The sequence below is a fragment of the Cydia splendana genome, chromosome 16 (genome assembly GCF_910591565.1).
Source record: "Cydia splendana chromosome 16, ilCydSple1.2, whole genome shotgun sequence".
Lineage (NCBI taxonomy): Eukaryota > Metazoa > Arthropoda > Insecta > Lepidoptera > Tortricidae > Cydia > Cydia splendana.
Genome location: NC_085975.1, coordinates 7300927 through 7322947, shown reverse-complemented (window position 1 = coordinate 7322947; position 22021 = coordinate 7300927). Strand labels below are relative to the sequence as shown.

Here is a 22021-nt window from a genome sequence, read left to right as displayed (position 1 = left end):
ATATAGCTCTGTTGTTGGTAGTGGTTTATTTACCTTTACCTTGTGGAGACTGATTATTAAATTAAAACACTCAATAAACATTAGTGTAGTAGCCAGATATGTTAGCAGAGAGTTAAATATCGAGACTAATGAGTTCCATCACAACCTAAATATAAAGTAGTGAAAAATTTGCGCATAACATTTTAGAAAGGATATTAAATAATAAAATAAAATTACTTCCTGAAAAAGTCCGTCAGACTTTGAAAAGGTATAGCCGCCCGATTATTAATCGCGAACCACCGGCTTAGAAAATAGATTGTTCGCCCACGGGGAGACTATTGAATTTATTTTACGAGAATGGAATGGATCTTCTTAGATATATAACGCTACCTACGTATTTAAAAAGGACAAAGTTTGTGAAATATGTGCTTTATATCTTTCATATTTATGCGCTGTTTCATAATAACGAATTAGCCACACACACACATCTACAGCAGTTACAGCTGGGATAAGTTTGTGACCTACTTTCAAGGAGGTTATTGCTAAGCAACCTACGAGTAGGTAACTGTGTGCGTAGCATGAGTACTTGAGTAGCGTGACAGACGTCCTTTACAAGGAGCGTCTATTAGCGAAGCATCTTAGTAAAAGCATTATTTAAACAAACAAAACAGAGCCTTACGTTACATTTTTAAACCTACCTATTTTAAATGTTTTATTTACTTATTGACTGATAGTCACTTATAGATACCGTCCGAGTCGTACCGAGTTGCGGGTATTGGCATACCTACGCCAATGGCGGATAGATTTCAGTATTTTTCAACTTTCCTTATGCAAAAAAGATTCAATCACCCCTTTGTAGTCAAAATAACCATATCAGTTCACAACTAACATTAAAAATACGTTAACTTCTTAGGTAGGTAACCTAATGCTAATATTAAGTGTCGAGAAATGGCTGATAATTTATATAAATATTTGGATATGATGTCTCAGATGTCTGTGTCCCACGTGATATCTACATGTAATTATGATAATATACAGACGAGTATAATTTGCTTCTTATTTTGAAAACAGCGGGTGTTAATGTAAATTGTAAACGGTTTGAGGGTCAAAGATCGGTACCGGCCAGTAGCATTATCCATCACAGACAATTATCGTGTACTAGATTAACCAAATGAATTAAACGAGATGATTGATAAGTGCTCAGACATGACAGGAGATCCGCCCTTATTATATGAGTTTTACATCATATTGAACAAATTCTCTGAACCGAGAGGTCGACCTGCAATCTTCGTTTGCATCTGCGCGAGATGAGCGCTGTAACCGCTGTCAAGGTCAGTTTGAAACAAAGTAATGATAATTGTATCATTTGTAATGATTTAATGATGTTTATCACCAGGTTTCGCGGAGCGGCGCGCGCGCCGGCCGCCATATTGGCCGCCATTGTTGGTGGTTTCCGGAAAAGCGCACGGTTTGGGGTCACTGAGTGTACTTACATCAACTTGGATGCGTCTTGTTAGAAGCTTGCTGGATTAAAGCATAAGGTAACTAGTGTAATGTAAATAATGATTCTAATGAAATATCTGCGGAATGCGGATGGTAAACTTGGTTTTTTATAATCTTGGACTTTTTATAGTATCTATGTACCTATATTTAGCCTATGTAAGTAGATATTGTAGATGTAAAAGCAATCCAGCACTGAATGTTGCACATCAGCTGCTAAATCATAATCCATGATTATGAGTCAGTTCCTACTTAAGTAATAGGGTTAGTAGAATATCATAAAAGTTTGATGCGTTGCATGGAAGGGTCACTACCAAAAAATACTTTATTACGAGCCCTTTAGTGAACAGAAGGTGCCTACACTCATCCGAGAAATACAAGCCAGCAGCATAGCCTCAGCATAATATATCTGAGATGAAGAATTTTTCCTTGTTTTTAGATGTCTATTATAGTCACCTATAAACGCGCGCGTATCCGGTTTTTTTGTACTAAATCATAAGATTCATAAGTTGATCACTTACAAATTAATACAATATACTATCTACTTATACTGCTTTCTATGCTCAATACTTAACACAATTAACTTGGCCAACAAATGGTTTGTTCTGTACTATATTTTGAAAAGGGGAGTAGGCTTGTTACGTGGATTTATGGTCACTGAATTCTTTTCAACCACTTTTTCCCAAACATAACGGCATTGTCGAAAAAGAATACCTAACAGTTATAGTTCAATACGTATTAGTTTTAATGAGCACAGTGAATTCTGACCAACAATGACAAAGGTATTTTAATATGATCCCAGTCTATACTATCGTTCAATGGAAAAGAGTGATAAATAGATATGAGGCTTGTAAAGAGTTAGAGCGTTTTTCGAATGTATGGGGTATGGCGCACAGCTCGCTCGGTCAGTGCGGGGTCGTCATGGAAAATTAGCGATGCGTGGCGATGGTGTGATTCGCCCACATCAATGCTCTCCTATTGTCGTCCCCCACTAAATGTGATTTAACTGAATTATTGTGTAAAAAAGTCCACAATTTGTTTTTGACTGTCCTGTGGAGTGGCCGCGCGGCTCCCGTGGAAGTTGTTGAAGTGTGTGTTGGACTGTGCCTACTGAACTGTACTGTGCTACGCTACGCAATACGTAGAGACTCGTGACGGGAAAGCTCCAAGTAAGTGCTTCTCCGTAGCGATTGAAGAAAAGTCTGAAGCTACGAGTGCCCTTTGCGCAATGACGAGGATAGTTTATGTGATGAGGATGTGTTTAATACTATTTTCAATACGAAAGTGGTTACGTGTTGCGTTGTTAGTTTGTGCGCAAACACAAATATTTTAATAAATGTGGTACATAAATTAGGTGGTAACATGCATTTTGTATCGAACATTACATCTCGCCGAGAGTGTAGGCATGCAAATTTTACTTACAATCTAGCATTTATCATTTTAAAGTTTTATTTGATAAGTAAACTATTTATACATGTAATATTTTGATCAAACTTCCTTATAATAGTTATATCTTCACGTAAGCATATGTACATCTATCTAAAACTATATCCAGCCATCTATAGTTGATATTGCTCCCACGGGATAAAGCTTCCCTGCTGGGCAAATCATTATTTGATACAACCTTGGTCACACATTCTGTCAGACTCCTAGCTACAGCAACCTGAGCTCCCTTTGGAATACGTTTGGTTATTTTATTGCTGGATTTTAAAGCTGCCAGGCTCCCACGGGATTCATGATTTTATTTTAATTAGATGCATATCACTAAGACAGCGTGATAACAAGCTATAACTGTTATCACGCTGTATCTACTAGTATGTAAACAATTGTTCTCTCAGTTTATAGTATTTTTCAAACTCGATGGGTAGGTAGGGGTTTTCAAACCGACTGCAATTTGTATGGAAACTGCACGCCGATTCAGCCGATTGCACGTCAACTGCAACGTCGGCGTGTAGTTCCCATTCAAGTTGCAGAGTTGGGTTGCAGTCCGTCTGTATCGGCCCTAATAGTGTATGCCCATTAGATAGCACGGCTCGTAATCTTAGTGATTTTGCTGCACAAGTGTACAAGTACATATATACGTATAGTTAAGTACTTATTTGCTCCAAGAGTTTCATCAGTGTCGGAACAATGAACAGTTGCTTAGGGCTGCACGTCTGGGAAAATCTCAGGTACCGATCCAATGTTACTCGATTACTCTGGAAGAAAGGGGGGCACCATGATCTAGAAATGGTCAAATCTGATGGAAGTCCCCGAGGAAAGGGGAGCGCCATAGTCTAGAAATGTTTAAGCCCATCATAATGTCCCAGCACTGAGTGCCAGAGACGTTATCTAGTGAAACAACTAAGTAGTTGACTCTTTCTAAAGTACCGAGTTTACACTTATCTATATAGTAGCATGGTCGGGTGGGCGGCTCCCGTGTTTGCGCAGTGCGCTGTGACTGCGTTATGCAACCGCGGCGCGTGCGTGCCACGTGCATACTCACCGGAACCGAGAGTGTGGCAGTCGGCGAATTGATTTCTGAACTCATCAGTGATATATCGATACAATGTAATTCTCACGGGCTAACCCATCATGATTTCAAAAAGTTGAAATCTCATTGATCTTATACTTAGGAAAGCCAAGCCGAATCAATAAGTTTGTCTGCGAAGTAAATTTAGCGCAATGCCGCTGGAATTCATATGACATAGATATGGCCGATATGGTACAAGGGGTACGACGTGAAAATAACTCACGAACAAAAAAGTTATGAAGATTATAATTATTATAACTTATTAGGATCAAAGTTGGGTGATCAAAATCTGTTAACTTTAGACAACAGTATCGAAGACTAAGATCGTTTAATAATAACAACCAAATCCTTTAATTCTTTTTAAAAACGTTCTGTCAAATTTTGCCAGCTGGGATCGTACAATATAATATCATCGTCATCATCTCCTTGCCGTTTTCGGCTACAGCGACTGGTTTTCTACCGCTGAGAGCGTCGCTGGTGCGCTCTCAGGTGACTGATGACGTAGCCAATCTTGGCAGCAAATGCGCGGCCACATTCGCTGCAGGTCAGCACCCCTCCGACGTAATTGTACGTAATGGTCACAGGTGGTCTGGCCTTTAGCTCGTCACGCTTAGCGTCGAGCTCTGTGCGTCGCCTGGCTTCAAATTCATGCACCTGCGTCTGCACAATATGCCTCCACTGTGAACGGTCACTAGCTAATAGTGTAGTGTAATATAATATAATATACTAATAAGATAGGAGACTATCGTGCTGTGAGGAGAGCGCATATAGTATAGGGTATAGGCCTATAGGGCATCCGAATGAGAAAAAGTCATTTAGTTAATTAACAACCTCTACGCGGATCAAGTCACAATATTATTCAATTTTCGCTCGCTACATGCCTAAGCCTCAATCAACTGGCGAAGCCTTTTGGGCCTTATCAATATTTTCCAAGTCAAAGGAGCACCATTGCTTATCAATTGATGTCTTGTTAGAGTTAGGCCAAGAGAAGTCTGCAACGATATTGATAGCACACGCAGTGCAAGTGTTATTTTAAATGTCAAACTTCTATGAAATTATCGTTGCAATAAATCGTTGCAGACTTATCTGTGGTCTAACTCTAGCTATCAAACGAATTCACATGTTCAGGGTCCATGGCATGTAAGTTGACAGCTTATCCGATGTGACTTTTACAGCTGAATGTAGTATTTACACATAAAATTAAGAACAAAATCAGGCTTTATGTTATGACCATGTCCCTTCTGTTTATAAAGGGCAAACTGAAAAGAAAACAAAGATCTCATTAATAATAACTTTATAGTAGCAAAGCCACAGGTTTAAGTTTGCAAACATTTGTAAGTAAATTTATCATCACGTGCTGATTCATGTGGACGATGATAGCAGCAAGTTCAGTAAATGTTTGAGGATTAAAGTTGTTCAGCCGTTGAATTGTATTCGTTGGTAAAAGCTCAAATTAGCTCATTATTTTAACCAGGCACTAATTTGGTCTTCTCTCACTGGAGAGATAATAATACCAATACAATTTGGACTTAATAATAAAAATTGCTAATAACCGATAGCTACGAGTTTAAGACCCAAAATGTTATATTTGTAGAGCTCCGTAAATTATTCATGGTAAGGAAACTTAACCCTTAAAAATATTTTGTTTTTAAATCTTCTAAAATTCTGAATGTGCTAATTCCGTGATGAACATAACCAAAATAAATAATTTAGGGAGTGCACATTTTATCAGGTTCTTCAAACATTCTCGGGTTAGGTAATCATATTTTTTTTAAATAAACTGTTTCTAGTATATTAAACTCCGAAGCCTACATACATATAAAGTCCATGTTATTGCCTCGAATGGGTGCGCCTTCAGGATGTCGCAAGGGCCGCGTCGGGATGCTGCCTTTCCCACGGCCTACCTAGCCGCTCCTACATTTCTACAATAGTCCGAACAGTTTTCACACCGACCCGGGTGAATGGACATGAAAGGTGATGGAACAGTTTCAACAGTTACAACTCGGGACTTCTGACATCCGCATTGCTCTTTAATTGATGAATGATGGGAGTGACCCATATATTGTAATACATTTTCTCATGAATCTGTCGCACAATTGGGCAAAAGGACGAATTCATGCGGATCTATTGAACATCTGAACCCAATATATTTACTTCTCTTCTCAAGTCATCATTCATTCATATTCTATAGACGAGCATTGACAATTTGGTTGTATGGAAATAGGTATGCTGTTTGTGTGCGAGGATTGGACATCGTTTTTAGGGTTCCGTACCCAAAGGGTAAAACGGGACCCTATTACTAAGACTCCGCTGTCCGTCCGTCCGTCTGTCTGTCACCAGGCTGTATCTCACGAACCGTGATAGCTAGACAGTTGAAATTTTCACAGATGATGTATTTCTGTTGCCGCTATAACAACAAATACTAAAAACAGAATAAAATAAAGATTTAAGTGGGGCTTCCATACAACAAACGTGATTTTTGACCGAAGTTAAGCAACGTCGGGCGGGGTCAGTACTTGGACGGGTGACCGTTTTTTTTGCCGTTTTTTGCATTATGGTACGGAACCCTTCGTGCGCGAGTCCGACTCGCACTTGCCCGGTTTTTTTTATTTATTTCTTCGTGAGCTTTAACATAACCTTTCTTATGGAAGGCATCATGTAGTTTAATCCTCTGCAGGAAATGCTACACCAGTATCAGTATTTCCGACAAACTTGTTTCAAGACCTTTCAAGCTTCTCTCCTGGTATCGACTAGCTGTCATGATCTTGTGTTTCTGTCTATGTGCATTTTTCAATAATCGGATACCTAGTGTCTTTGTGTCTGTCATTTTGCTATTTATGTCGCGATTAATTATATATATTGCGATGTCACTTTGTTAGCATTATAGCTACATATTTATTACCAAATCTTTGAGCCCCACAGAAAGATCATCCACAGTAACTATACCTTATCTTGACCTCTAGATCTGCAGTACTACTTTGTTTCTTAATCAAAGATCACACATATCTAACTACCCACTGGCCCGTTGGAGACTGATAAAGTCATATCAATATGTAGCTATTCCTAGGGCTTCCAATACCAGGATCCCGGGATCCCAAAATACCGGGATCCCGTCTGTGAAAACGCATTTTTCAATACCGGGAATTTTTAATGCAATACCGGGATCCCGGTATTTTCAAAAACAAGAAAAAAAAAATGCCGATTATACCGTTTAAATTCCATTAAAATGATTAAATTCGGCTGTATCAAGAATATTACTTGCCCATTTAAAAGTATAATAAATATTAGGGGACATCTTACACAGATCAACCTAGCCCCAAACTAAGCAAAGCTTGTACTATGGGTGCTAGGCGATATACATACTTATAGAGATAAATACATACCTATGTACATAGATTACAACCATGACTCAGAAACAAATATCTGTGTTATCACACAAATAAATGCTCTTACCGGGATTCGAACCCAGGACCATCGGCTTCGCAGGCAGGGTCACTATCCACTAGGCCAGACCGGTCGTCATAATAATTAAAGAAGATCATTTAATTGAAACAAGATCGGTGCATATGCATACATAAATATTTGGTGTTTATTAATATAGTTAGTTCTTAAAATTATATCAAAGAGTGGAAAGAAATGAGCAAGGAATTGTATTATAGCAAACGAATTTTTGGTGGCAAATTTTGAATATAGTCGGCTGGTTTATTAGGTTGAACTAAAAATGTGACTAGTGAAAGTGGTAAAGTCAACAAGGCGGATAAAATGATTGCCAACCTGGAGGGTGAAATTATAATAGGGAGTATTACTGCACTGTTCTGCCGCCAGAGTGCAGCACTAATTTGTTTAGTAAACCATAGAGTAACTTTACATACTACGCCTTAACCAGTTTTTTGACAAGTTTTACTATGACATGATGCTTCAAGGCGGTTTGTTTACAGGTGGCTTACCGCGAAACGCGAAAATCAAAGTTTCGTTATCTGTTTCTCTATCGATCGAATAAGCAAGAGTGATAGAGAGGTAGAAACCGAACTTTCGACTGTCGTGTTTCACGGTAAGCCATGTGATTGAGTTAGTGACGCCCTCTATGCAGAGTTTGGCGTAATATTCCCAATTATTGCAGATGGCGATTATTGTTTAATATCCTAAGCTAAGGACATACATATTATATCTGGTGTTACAGTGAGCCTTTTTTTAATAAAACTCAAAAAAATTAGGCGATTCATAGTAAATACCGGGATCCCGGGATCCCGGGATCCCGGTATTGATGAAGACAGTTTCGGTATTAATACCGGTATTGAAAGAAGTCCGGTATTTGGAAGCCCTAGCTATTCCAAAAGCGTGGCGTCAAATGAACCCGCTGGGCGAGCCGGTGCATTTTTACGTTGCTTTTTTTTCAAGGATTGTCAGAAAAGGGCTCTAGTTGCCCGGATTGGCTAAGTCGGTGAGAATCTACACTCATGGACAAATTTAGAAGAATGCAAACAAAGTTTAATTACAAATTTTGAAATTACTTTAGGTGCTGTAATCCAGTAATTAAACCTTACCTATTTTGTATTTCTCTTGTCCATGTGTATAGTTCTAATCGCCTAACCATAATTTGGATGTATGTATTAGATAGGTGCAATGGACACTTTACAATGGAGTTGGAGACGTTATGAAGTCAGGAAGCAACGATTTATTAAAAGTCATAATTCGCACTGCAAACCGCGCGAACACATAGGCCATAGGCCAGACAGCGATTTCACGATACAGATAACTAACTGTATAAAGTTTGGACGCGACGTCATATCGTGGAAAATGCTGCGCGAGGACATCGCTCGTGCACAATAACCCGGATGCCTACATCCGGTTTCCATCGGCACATTTTGGTGAGCGCCAAAATTTTCATAGTTTTGGGCCTCATCGCTTTGTCATTCAAATTTCTATATTTCGTACAGCGTACGCATTGAGGCAAATTGTTTGCAAAGTACGCCTAATAGTACATACATGCATACATGACACGTTTGCTGAACAGAGTTAATTTTATTACTATTTTCTGTTTTTAAAACCAGTAAAATTATCGGGCTATCGAACGTACTCATAAAATTGTACCTACTAAGTTAAACTTAGATATCCGTAAGAGTCACAATGAAAACTAATATGAAAGCCATATATGAATATGAGCTCGATTCAGATTCAACAAATAACTTGTTACTGTTTCGAAATGGTTTTGATACGACCTTCACGGTCGTCTTGGTGATTGCCGCGCATCTCACGCACGACTTTCACGTCATTTCGCATGTACCAATCAGCTGGAGCAAAGAGAATAGATAGTATAGAGGGGTCCTGTCATAGTAAATTTTGTAGTCACAGTAAATTTACTGCCATCTATCGACATACGACTAAAACTCAAAATGAAAACGTATAAAACTATCGATAAAATTATATATATGGATAAATGATTTTATTATTTTTATATCATTTTGTCCCATGTTCATTCACTGATACCTATGTGTTAAAATTGTTAATTATGAAACGGTGTCGTCGACGCCATCTAGCCGACCATAGGCCATAGGTGTGTGCGCCATCTATCCGAGAATGACTTTTTCTTGATTTCCGAGGCACGTTTTTTCCTTAGACTTTATTCATCTTATATAATTTATATTTCATAACAGTAAGTGAATTGTTTAGGTGATTGAAAGTCATAAATGGTAGAAGTTAAAAATTATCTACTTACGATCCAATACATTACGATCTGTTTCATAACCTCGTAAGATCCAAGCCAATTTTTGCGTTTTTGAATTTGGAACTTTCTTTGTACTTGTACAAGCACGCCGGGAGTGCCAGGACTTACGAGAATAAACAAAGTTAGGTTATTGAGCTCTCCTAATAAAGCAGTATAGTTATGTTATGATTATGACCAATGTAATGCAACATGCACATAATACACGTCAGGAAAGATAAACCGCGTGATGTCACAAAGCACACGCATGCAATACAAACATGCATGCACTGAATGACTGCCTCTTTATTCACGTTATCATCAGTTTTCTTTATAACCTCATTCTATCTTCTATTTTGACGTACGGTCGGTAAAACTCTTAGCTTAGCTATTATATAATATTAAAAATTTCGATTCTATGCATTTGTTAATAAAATATGTACCTAAGTAAAAATGAAAAATTGATACATAGATATATAATGTAGAATGAAAATTTGTAGAAAAATTATAAATGATAAATACATAAGTGCGTCAATAGTAGAAATGTTATACAGAAAAATCTGTAGATAAGTAAAAGACGTTTCCCAATGTTAACATTTACTTGAAATTCAGTGAGAAGCGTGAACAAAAGCCAATTACTTATGCATTATAAAATGTAACTATTTGCAATTTTCCAGCCCAATTTCACGCGTCTGCGCAAAGTAACGGTATCGATGACTATGTTGGATCCATTACAAATAATGTCCAGCGATCAATAGCAGTACAGTTATTGTGCCCTTAGTACAGGCATTTTCTATTTTATCAACTAAATGGATGCTTTGTACTTCGGTGGCACGTACGCCGCACGCGAATACCGGTGTAATATGAGGAGAGTTTGAATAAAAATATTATATCATATTTTTTATGACGAAATATTGTTTGTAATGTTTATTTTAAAACAATTAATTGAAGTTATTAACTCGTATCGAAGAATATAAAAACCATTGAAGTCTGAATAAACATCAGCCATATTATAATTCCGACAATATCATCTAGAGAGTCATGTCATTTAAGTGTTGCCATGAAGACAAGAGTATGGATATCATTAATTTAAATATAGATAGCATATCTGACAGATATTTACAATATGTTACAATATGATAGTTGATAATATTGAATATGGAAAACAAGAATTCTGTAAATAAATGCTGTAGATATCTTTAGAAATAATTATTTGGGTTCTCAATAGCAACAGGTAAATCATGGTACCTATAGCGAGCTACCCGCTACGAGCGTAGCCGATAACACGGGAAAAACCGTATGTAGCGAAAAGTGCCTACGAACAGAGAGCTCGCCTAGCGGGTCGCTGCCCGCTGGTAGTGAATGTGGGCCCGATTCGGATTTTGAAATATACATCTATTAGACATCACCAAGATACGATAACGATATGTTTAAGATCTAACCTGTCAAATTTGACATTTGCGCGATTCTGGAGATACTGTTGAACGATTTCCACAGGATATGACTTAGAGATACTATTATTCACATCTAATAGATATCTTACTCTATCTAACGTAAAAGTGACATTGGTTGCCCGAATTGCGCTACAAAAGAGAACTAGTTGATATCTAAACTATAACGTATCTACAATGGATCTAGTACGTGTCGTCTCTTGTGAATTTCTTGAAGTTCGAATACGGCAGTGTGTTAACCATCGTAATCTGTTAAACATTGCTGCGCGCCTACGATGGAATCCGTACCATTTTCCCTATATATGCATTATATCGGTTGTAGCCACGTTGTAGCATATTAGGTAATATGAAAAGAAATCGATACATATATTTATGCGCTGCGTGCATTGCAACGGTTGAGCGCATTTCGTATTGTTCGTAACGCCATACACACTGAAAAAGTCTTCTTATTATGCTGATAATTATTTGTAGGTCAGTTTAAACTCTAATCATAGTGAATGATGAAACTAATTATTTTGAAATACTATCTATTTAAAACGAAAGAATATTTTCCGCTGTATTGTGTTCTATTATTTACGATGTACTTAATATTGATGGCCTTCTGAAAGTAGGTAAACAACTTCATAATTTTCCCATACCAGCGGCCGTAAACATGGTCATTTCAACACTATTTTAACTAAGTTGTTTACACAAAAGAAACATTCGAAATACCTACATTACACTACATTTTCGATGCATAAGAAGATTTGACACAATAAACAGAAAAACTTTTCAGTACCTATTAATAAATAAATGTTCTAAACTGTTTAGACGACAACGGTTTCACTCACTTCATCTAATGCTTGTGATTCATCATCTAATGTTCATCTAATGTTCATCACAGCATCTAATGTTTGTGATTCATCCATACTTATCGTCATCATCATCATCATCTAAGTTAGCTGGTAGACCTACCTACGTCTTAATTGGCCTACCACAATGATCGCTTCTGAGCTGGGGCTACCGTGCGCTGCTCTCATCGATTGGTTTCCTGAGATATTGTCCGAAACCAAATTGTCGGCACCGTTTGGCTGACAATACCATAGCAGCCCTATATGATTTTCAATTCAAATTATTTTTTTAAAGCCGTAAATACCATGTAAAGGCGGGAAAATACAACAGCTTTAAAATGTATAGGTACTTTTAACACTTTTTTACACTGGTTGAATGGCACGATGGACTGTAAACCTTAACAAGGTTTGGGATGTCATGGCATGGCCTGGCGTCTTGCCGCAAGGGTGTCTTGCGACATAGACAGGACTGCTAACAGCGTAACAGCTTTACATGTATTTTCTTGCGGAAAGTGGCGCTTGAACCCACAGTAAACCAAGAAAACAAATGCGCATCTAGAACTAGCACAGAGAAATAATATTTTAGTTCAACCTTGCTCTCAATTGTCCACCATATTCACCCGACGCAGCGAACCGGAGATCGTTTTGCAAAAACCGTATTCATGTCCATAAAACTATGATTAACATGACTCATGAACTGATTTGACTGTAATTGCCCACACGACCCTATGTTCATAACTTACCGAGCTCGAGCGGTCGTTAGCCCGAGGACGCTGAGTTTGAACAGCGTAATCAGCAAACTCACCTATCAACATATGTTGCAATTCATGAAGGGAACCCTAATTTCACTGTGGTGCCCAACTTCAAGTAAAGTTTTCCGCAATCGGCCCACTTTACTTGATTCCATGAATTCGCGGGCGTTGCAAAAAAAGTTACTGCTTCTCTGCACTATCCAGCATGTTGGTAAATAATAATCTGAACTCTGCATGCAACCGGACAGCCTTAAAGAACTTTATTACTCATGTTCATCATGGTATTATGTAATGTTTACGAATGGGTGATACGAGTATCTATTCCTTATCGTAGATGAGTAGGGAAATGACATCTGCTCCTGCAGATAGTGATCGGTACTTCGGTACTTTACGAAAAGAATAGGTCACTTGTTTGTTACATGCCAAGATTAGTTATTTTTAAAATTAATATGTATGTAACTAATATTGATATCCTGTTTTACCTACTGCATGATTGATAAAATGATAATATTTATTGATTTGAGGTTGGCGTTCGTGACATTAAAATATTATGTGTAGTAAAGTATCCCCTAAAATTTAAAATGGTCCCATTATTGAAAAATCCGTTTAGTTCGTTTAACTCAATTTCGCAATGCAGCTATGCAATATCAAGTTAACTTCTTTGAATTTATCTCTAAATGTAAGCGCGCTGGGCCCATAACCTTATGATTTGAGAGTGTACAAAAAACTATAAAGGATGAGTTAATGAAGATTTATTATACCTATAATAATGATAGGTACCTACGAAAACAAAAGCTTTTCGTATTAAGTAGATATTCAAATTTTGATTCCGTGCGCGTTTACTATATTTGCGTTGTTATGTTGCTGAACAAGGTGTTTGCGTTTACAAAATACATTTAATAGGGATAAAGTGGCATTAAGGAACCAGATTATGAAGCTACTTGCATTGGTTAGCGGATCTTTATGGCTCTCATTGGCTCTTTCAAAACTTGGCTCATTCATGCTACTTTCCCCTTACATAACTAAGAGATCCATCTTGTAGTTATTTAGTCCCTTGTGAATGTTGAAACGCACCGATTTGGTTCCAGGTGGCCATATGAGCGGTCGGTGACGAGGGTCAGTCAGCAGCAGGAAGATGAAGCCGCGAGGGGCGAGCGTCATGCACGCCTTCACCGCGCTCACCATGCTCACCATGGCTAACGGTATACATTACTCATTTACATGCATAAACTGACGCATGTCCTGTCCCTCTATCACATTGAGTGGGACCGAAAAAAACACATCTCCTTCTATTTAATTACACAAACGGGTCTACCGCGATATAATTTCATTGTTTTTACCTTAAATTCCGACGTTTCAGCCGAGTTGCACCAGCTGTGGTGAAACGTCGGAATTTAAGGTAAAAACAATGAAATTATATCGCGGTAGACCCGTTTGTTTAATTAAATATGTGTACAAAACGCGAGAGTTTAAAGTGTTACATCTCCTTCTAATTATGTTTTAGCAAATGAAAAAATGTTGATCGATAGGTAAATACTTATAAGTTCCTAGATAAAGTAAAGATCAGTTAATCTGCTAAGTATTTTATCAAAGATATACAGTTGTATGAGTTCATGAAATGGCATTACTTCAAGTGACATAGAGAAAAGTAATAAGTAAGCTTAGGGTGATCAAAATAAAAGTTCAATAGTTATTTGTACAACAAGAGATCAAAGTTTGATATTTCTTCGAGTGTTTATTTTGAGTCCCGTGCAAGCGAAAGATTCTATAATAGATTCACGAGCGTAGCGAGTGAATCTAATTTAGAATCTTGAGCGTAGTAAGGGATTCAAAAGCGCACGAGATGTAAATAACTTTGATCTCGTGTAGTACACAAAATTTTTCACCCTAAGGGGTCATCCATTAATTACGTCACACGTTTAGGGGGAGGGAGGGGGTCAAGAAAATGTGACATATTGTGACATGGGGGAGGGGGGAGACACAAACTTTGTGACGTCACTTTAACTTCATCAGTAACCCAAAATTTTTTTTTAATTATTTTATTCGCTGTACATTTAAATAACAAGTTTTTAAAACGATAATCGTTTTTATTCTTTTAATTTTCTTTCCTAAGCAGTTTTGGGTTATAAAATTACTAATATTTATATCGTCAAAAATATTTTGATAAAATATTAATAATACTTAGGTACTTACTTAATTCGATTTGGCGATTTCGTAGAAAAAATGTGACGTCACACTAGGGGGGAGGGGTTTGCCAAATGTGACCAAATGTGACAAGGGGGGGGGGGAGGGGTCAAAAAACCTAGAAATTCGTGTGACGTAATTAATGGATGACCCCTAAGCAGTGAGAACATACCTAGAGGGACAGAGATAATAGAACTCAAGTATATCGAACTTGTATTAGACCCCGCATGTTGAAATGACTATAAAGGTCACTTGAATGTCATTTTGTCTCACTCAGTGAGCAAAATCGCATTTTGCTCACTGAGTGAGACACAATCAGTGAGCAAAATGCGATTTTGCTCACTGAGTGAGACAAAATGACTCAGTGAGCAAAATCGCATTTTGCTCACTGTTTTTAAGAAGCAAAGTACCCTTGTTCGAGCTGCTGAGGTGAAAAATATATTACATATGGAAAAATATGTACAAAAATTTGTACAAAAAGTTTGTGTCTCCGCGGAGGCTAATCTTATACCTTTAAACGAGCAATTTATATACAGTGTGGAAAAATCGAGTGCCACATGGATGGCAACTACCTTAAATATTGTAAATAGCACATTTACGGTTCGAGTCCCGACTGAGGCAAGCGATTTTTCATAAATCCATAAATGCAGAATTTATTGTTTTTAAAAACAAAGGAAAGTCTCCTTTACACAAAATGTGCTATTTACAATATTTAAGGTAGTTGCCATCCATGTGGCACTCGATTTTTCCACCCTGTATTTCGGGGATCTCGGAAAAGGCTCTAACGATTTCGATGGAACTATATGGGGATTTTCGGGGGCGAAAAATCGATCTAGCTTATAGGTCTTATCTCTGGGAGTTTTTATATGTTTTCCGAGCGAAGCTTGGTCTCCCAGATATTATGTACCTATGGAATGAGTATTCTAATGCTTACTTATTCTCTATGGGTTATGATTACATTTGTAGTTTCTAATATGTTTCTTATATTTTCTTCATATCTACTCGTATATGTAGGTAATAGCAAACAGCAGGTAGGTTTGTCCCCTTGGCCATCATTGAACGGAGACACACCCTCTGAATTTGACGTCATTTTGTCATATTCACACCACGGTAATTGAAAGATCACAATAACGTTAACAATATTTACAACTGTAGCTATATTGATTTATGAGGTCAGATAGACAACATAACGATTAGAGTGCATTGCATAATTTAGTTAGCAAATATACGTTAACTACGATATAATTTTTATGTTTCAGCTCAAACAACATGTAACCAAGGAATGGGAAGAGTGATGTACGAACGCCTTCCCAATCAACAACTTCACGGATTCGACGATGATGTCGTAAGTATACATTTCCACTTTAAAATATTCCTATACAATGCTCTAATACAATTACAACAAAACCTGATTCTAACTTAACGCTTAGATGCTAATGGAAACTATTGTTTCTCAGGTACGTGAAACTGCCCCGCCTTTCCGTGTGCTGGAAAAATGCCAGGATTTATGTTTACGAGATAGATCTGGAAACAGTTTAGTCAGGACATGCAATTCCATCGATTTCCAACCTGGAGCGCGTATTGCGGCTTTCAGTCCTGAGCCGGAGTATGAAGAGTCAACGTGCTATTTGACGAGAGAGCAAGCTGCTCCCGAAGGCATTGGCACTCTTATGATCGTGCCCAACAGCGTTCATTTCAACGAAATCTGCCTAACATGTGAGACCTGCCAAACATTACATATTCGCATAGATCTTGTAGACAACTATCTGAGATTTAAGACAGTTAAATTGTTCGGAAGTGGGTCTCTTGAACTAATAGTTTCGGAAGCATTTTTCTCATGTATAGTTTTTTCTTATAGCAAACCGTCCGGAACGAGAATGTCCCTCCCGCCGCTACGTCTTCGAGAGGCATGCGAGAAAGCGGTTAAAACTCCCATCATCAGACCTCAAGGAGATCATGGTCGCCAACAGAACGGAGTGTGAAGATAAATGCTTAGGGGAGTTCAGCTTTGTGTGCCGCTCTGCGACGTATGACTCTGCTTTGAGGACCTGTTCTCTTAGTAGATTCACTAGAAGGACCCATCCCGAACTTTTGGAAGATGACCATAATGCAGATTATTTGGAAAATACTTGTCTTAACGGTATGTAACTACTTAGTTTTTTGAAATTTTATTTTATTTTTTCAATTTGATTTCAAACTAATCTTTAAATATTATCTTTTAGCGGAAAGGAGATGTGACGGCCTCGCAGTATTCATTAAGGAAGAAAATAAACGTCTCGGAGGTCCTTTCGAAGCTGACGTTTTCTCCAATATGACCTTGGACGAATGCCAATCTATGTGCGTTCGTGCGGAAAAGTAAGTGTACTCTTTGTACAAGATAAATACAATTATCCCATATATGGCTGTCTGATCGTGTTTATTTTATTGTAATTTTCAGATATTTCTGCCGATCTATTGAGCATGACGCAATGACACGCCAATGTGTGCTTTCCGAAGAAGATTCCGTCTCTCAAAAGGACGACGTGACCGTCAGTGCATCACCCACCCATCACTTTTATGATCTTGTTTGTCTCGACAATCGTGAGTTTCTTTTGTTTTATTATCTTAACGTTTAGGCTAACAACAGATACCTAACTCATTTGTTTTCAAACTAAGACATTGGTACTTATTCCAGAACTAATGAACTGACTAAGCTAACAATTTATTTGAAGGTGACTGTGATGCATGAAGTCGAAATAAGGTTTTTCTCACAATTATGATCAGTTTCTCATCGGGTGACAGCTCGCGGCACGGAGTACCCGGACAACAGCGTGACGTCACACCTGTTCTCTCCGGGCCGGCGGCCGGACACAGCCTTCCAGCGCTACCGGAACAGCCGGATCACCGGAGAGTTCCATTCGGAGATTACTGGACGGTCCCTGAGCGAGTGCCTCGACGAGTGCCTTAGACAAACCAGCTTCCAATGCAGGTAAACAACTGTCAAAACGTAGTCTTATTCTCATTAATCTTGTCATACGTGTCCCAAATAAATAGTCCCAGATACAATATTTAAGAAACCTATTCTTCACTTACAAAGTACTTAATATCCATTTCAAAACATGCGAATGTCCATGTCAAACAAATTCGCTCCAAACGTCTCGATAACACATTTCAGTTCATTGTCCGATATTGGATGACACACAAATTTATTTTTATACTGTTTATTACAGATCGGCGGTATACAGCGATCGCGCCAGGACATGTCGTCTCAGTCGTTATAACCAAAAGGATGGGATGAGGCTACTTTACGATCCCGATTTTGATTACTACGAGAATCTAATGCGTAAGTATAGCCTATTTTAAACGAGAGTAACGGAAGAGATCAATAACCACTTGACAGTTTCAATTGGATACTCAATAGACGCAGTTTACGAGTGCTACTGTCCTCAAAGGTATAAGTGGTCGATTGCTAAGGCACGTGGTCTGCGACATTGTGGCGACATTGTGGCGACATTGAACCCATCTACGCTCTAGAAATAGAATACGACCTTATATGAGTTTAAATTGCCCGATATGGTAAAAGCTCTGATGTTATTCTTCTGTAACAAGTCGTTACATTACAAAATAACACAATTGTGTTACAAAAGTAGGTGACAAAAACAATAAGATCAGATAATGGCAGGTGATAAACTAGTTGAAAGATATCGATATTTTCATGACCGCTTTTCAATTTGTGTCACGTTTTTTCGTGTAATTGTTTAAATCGTAATTTGTGTGGGGAAACAGACCAGCTAGTGAGTGGTGAGGCTGATGCTAGCGGCGGATCGCAGGCACCGTGGGGTCGACCCTCTACTACAGGTTCGGAATAGTGCATGGTACACCTGTGGCTTCTGTATTCGCATGTCATCATTTAGATCATCTGTGTTTATAGAATTTTATTATTATATATTATTCTATGAGGCTTCATTGTACTGAGACGTTAAGTTACCTTTTATCAATCATTTCGAATATTATTCACTTAGGGTCGATTGCATGAAAACCGTCTGTCACCGTATGAATTTAGGTTGGTGCAACTGGGTCTTAGTAACCTCCTTATAAAAACATAACGACCTAACAAGTGGTCAGAATTTTTAACGCTTTCTGTTCGAATTGAATGCTAAAAGTAACTTACGCTCTGGAACATGCCTCATTTGGTGAAATAACTTGTAGTTTTTAGTTGTAGTTAGTTTGTATATTTTAGATCATCTCATTTTAGTAGCAGGCTTTAGGTGTCTACGCATCCAGTGTAGTGCCAGTGTAGTAGCAGTAGCAACTGTCTAGTCAGTAGTTTATAGTATAATCTCTAGAAGCCTAATCTATTTTAGGCCAGTCAAATTAGATCCAAAGAAATCGTTTTGAGGAATTAATTCCCAGCAAGCTGGAAATCATTTTAATACCTTCATTTGGTCCTAAGTCCGTATAATCAGAGTTTGCTCCATCCCAGGTGTGGATACATTTTGGGAGCCTTGGGAGATACATTTTACCTTGGATTGACAAAACCACTCGATGTAGAAGGAACCCACCATCAATTACAATGTCACTACCAGCAAGGTTGTTGTGGATCAGACACGGTGAAAAAAAATTACGCATTTTAACAAAATTTTACAAAAAAAAAGAAATTCAAAGTGGCGGCCATTTTTTACATTCTTTGACTACTAATTCATATACTTACAGGTATTTTTGGGATCCTCAGATGTCAATTTTTATCATGTTTAGAGCAAATTTTCCGTCGGACGTACCTACCGTTTTTGAGCTACAAGCAAAAAACTGAAACAGTAAAAAAAATCCACAAATCCTAGAATGGAGCAAACTAATTTAGAATCAAATGAAGGTATTAAGACGATTTCTAGCTTGCTGGGAATTAATTCCTGGAAAAAATCTAATTTGACTGGCCTATTTGACGAAGACTTAAATAATTATTGTGAATTTTGATTCGTTCGTATTTCAAAATTGTGTTTATTGTGTAATTTATTTACTTTAATAAATATTATTTTATCCTTCATTCCGGTAATTAAGTGTAAATTAATTAGCATGTTTTGATGTAGTTTGTTTCCCTTTTATTTCAATCAAAGGTATTGTTCCTGTCTGCGAATATCTGTTGGAACAATACTGTCGCAATATGCAATCAATCCTTTGGTACATGTGACTTTGTTTGTTCAATAAATATTTAAAACAGTCGTAGTTGCTTGATAAACTCTGTAGATAAAGCCACTGTTTGGTTTATAATTAGCTTGTAGAATTTATTTTTAAACTGTTTACCCAGCTTTGTGTGCATGTTAATTATTTTAAGTGGATTTGGATGTATCTACATATTTTTACTTTACTAATTCACATTGGTTATTCAAGGAGGTAGCGGTGACCGCGACCGCGACCGTGACCGCGACCGCGACCGGTACCCCGACGACAGCTACTCGGACGACGAGCGGTACGGCAGACCCGATCGCTACCCCGACGACCGCTACCCCGCCGGGCCCGACTACCCGGACCGATACAACCCGGGCTACGACCGCTACCCTGACGATAGATACCCCGATGACAGATACCCCCCTGGAATAGGCTTCAGTCCTGCCGATAGATACCCAATAGACAGATATCCTAGCTCAGATCGGTATCCAGCTATTGACCGTTATCCTCCAGGAGCTGATAGATACCGTCCTGGATACCCAGGTGTTGATAGATACCCCACACGCGACAGGTACCCTCCCAGCGACTCCCTACCATATCCCGGATCAAACAGAATTCCCTTCGACTATCCAATTACTAACGATATAGGCCGTTACCCACCCCAAGAGCGCTACCCTGTAAGCAGATACCCTATTGACGCCTACCCTGACAGATACCCCGTCGATCGGTATCCAGCTGACAGATACCCGATCCGCGGTAGATACCCCTCCAGACCCGGATGGAACCGGTATCCTGACAGATTCGATCAGGACAGATATCCCAGCACTAGCGACTGGGGACGGTACCCGTACGGCAGCCGGTATCCCGTGGGAGTGAACCGGGACCCGGTACCGCTCGGCGGGGACCGTTACCCGGATCTGTATGACAAGTATCCGCCGACCGGATCGTCTTATCCTGGTAAGCACAAATTCCTTACACACCTTACACATTAAATTAAATTCTAAATACTTACTCTGTCTAGCTTTTCTCACCCTAAAGTATAAGTTGAAATTATTTAATAATTTAGAATAACATCAAAAACGGTAATATTGTTTGTTAACCTAAAAATCTCTAGATCAATCGATTCTTCGCTGTGAGAAACCTGTCGGTATACCTAAACATGCCCTAAAAGAATTATGTACCGGCAATATTATTATGATATGTATAGGTGCCTACGAATAAAATTAAACTTAAAATCTGCCACTAACTATTCTAAATTGCTAGTGTTCCTAATATTCACCTAAGTTGTTGTTCATGATTTTATAGGAGGCTATAGCCGTGGCGGTTATTATGGTGGTTCTGATTATCCAGCAGGAGACCGTTATCCAGACAGAGGCGTCCGTCCAGGCGCTGATAGGTAAACAGACAAATGACAAAAATCATCGCCATGAGAATAAAACACACTGCATCTTACTTATCCCGCTTGTTACAATCTACAGGTATCCGGTAGGTGTTGAACCTAGACCAATTTATCCTGTACGACGGCCTGTGGATCGACCCGGAGGTTACCGCGACACCTATCCTCCTGGCGTCAACAGACCAATTGGTAAATTGAGTAAATTTTTTTAACTTATAGTACCTATTGAGATACCTATTCATATTTAGTTCAATTATGACACACATTTTTAAGGTGGACCCAGTTATGGAGGATACGAGCCAGACGGACCTATCGCACCGGTTGGACCAGTAGGCATCCCCATCGGTAACCCACTAGGAGGAGCCCCAGTAGGCGGGCCTCCAGTAGGCCACAGGCCGTGGCAAGGCTCCCGTTGTGAGGAGGACAGCTTCAGACAAGTTGGACGGCAACGCATGCAGCGCAGATTCGTGAGGAGATTCACGACTGCGCATTCGTTGGCGCACTGTCAGAGGGAATGTATTGAAGCGAGGGATTTCATATGTCGGGCGTTCAATTACAGGTACTTAAATATAAA

General features: G+C 38.7%; 1 protein-coding gene across 5 annotated transcripts in view; it reads left to right on the top strand.

Moving 5' to 3' along the window:
- The first annotated feature begins 1330 nt into the window (after positions 1-1330).
- LOC134798165 (uncharacterized) overlaps positions 1331-22021 on the top strand; it is a 39560-nt gene continuing 18869 nt past the window's right edge. Inside the window, exons 1-14 of one of the 5 annotated variants that reach the window (XM_063770507.1) lie at positions 1331-1520; positions 13814-13927; positions 16169-16254; positions 16367-16625; positions 16768-17049; positions 17132-17264; positions 17347-17489; positions 17691-17877; positions 18119-18231; positions 18675-18746; positions 20274-21008; positions 21357-21447; positions 21530-21636; positions 21721-22006. In XM_063770507.1, coding sequence (XP_063626577.1) covers positions 13861-13927; positions 16169-16254; positions 16367-16625; positions 16768-17049; positions 17132-17264; positions 17347-17489; positions 17691-17877; positions 18119-18231; positions 18675-18746; positions 20274-21008; positions 21357-21447; positions 21530-21636; positions 21721-22006 — 2561 coding nt within the window. In that variant the 5' untranslated portion in view covers positions 1331-1520; positions 13814-13860. Of the gene's footprint in view, positions 1521-2097; positions 2649-13813; positions 13928-16168; positions 16255-16366; positions 16626-16767; positions 17050-17131; positions 17265-17346; positions 17490-17672; positions 17878-18118; positions 18232-18674; positions 18747-20273; positions 21009-21356; positions 21448-21529; positions 21637-21720; positions 22007-22021 lie in introns of those variants that run through there. The other 4 variants (XM_063770505.1, XM_063770506.1, XM_063770508.1 and 1 more) reach the window with 4 other exon arrangements.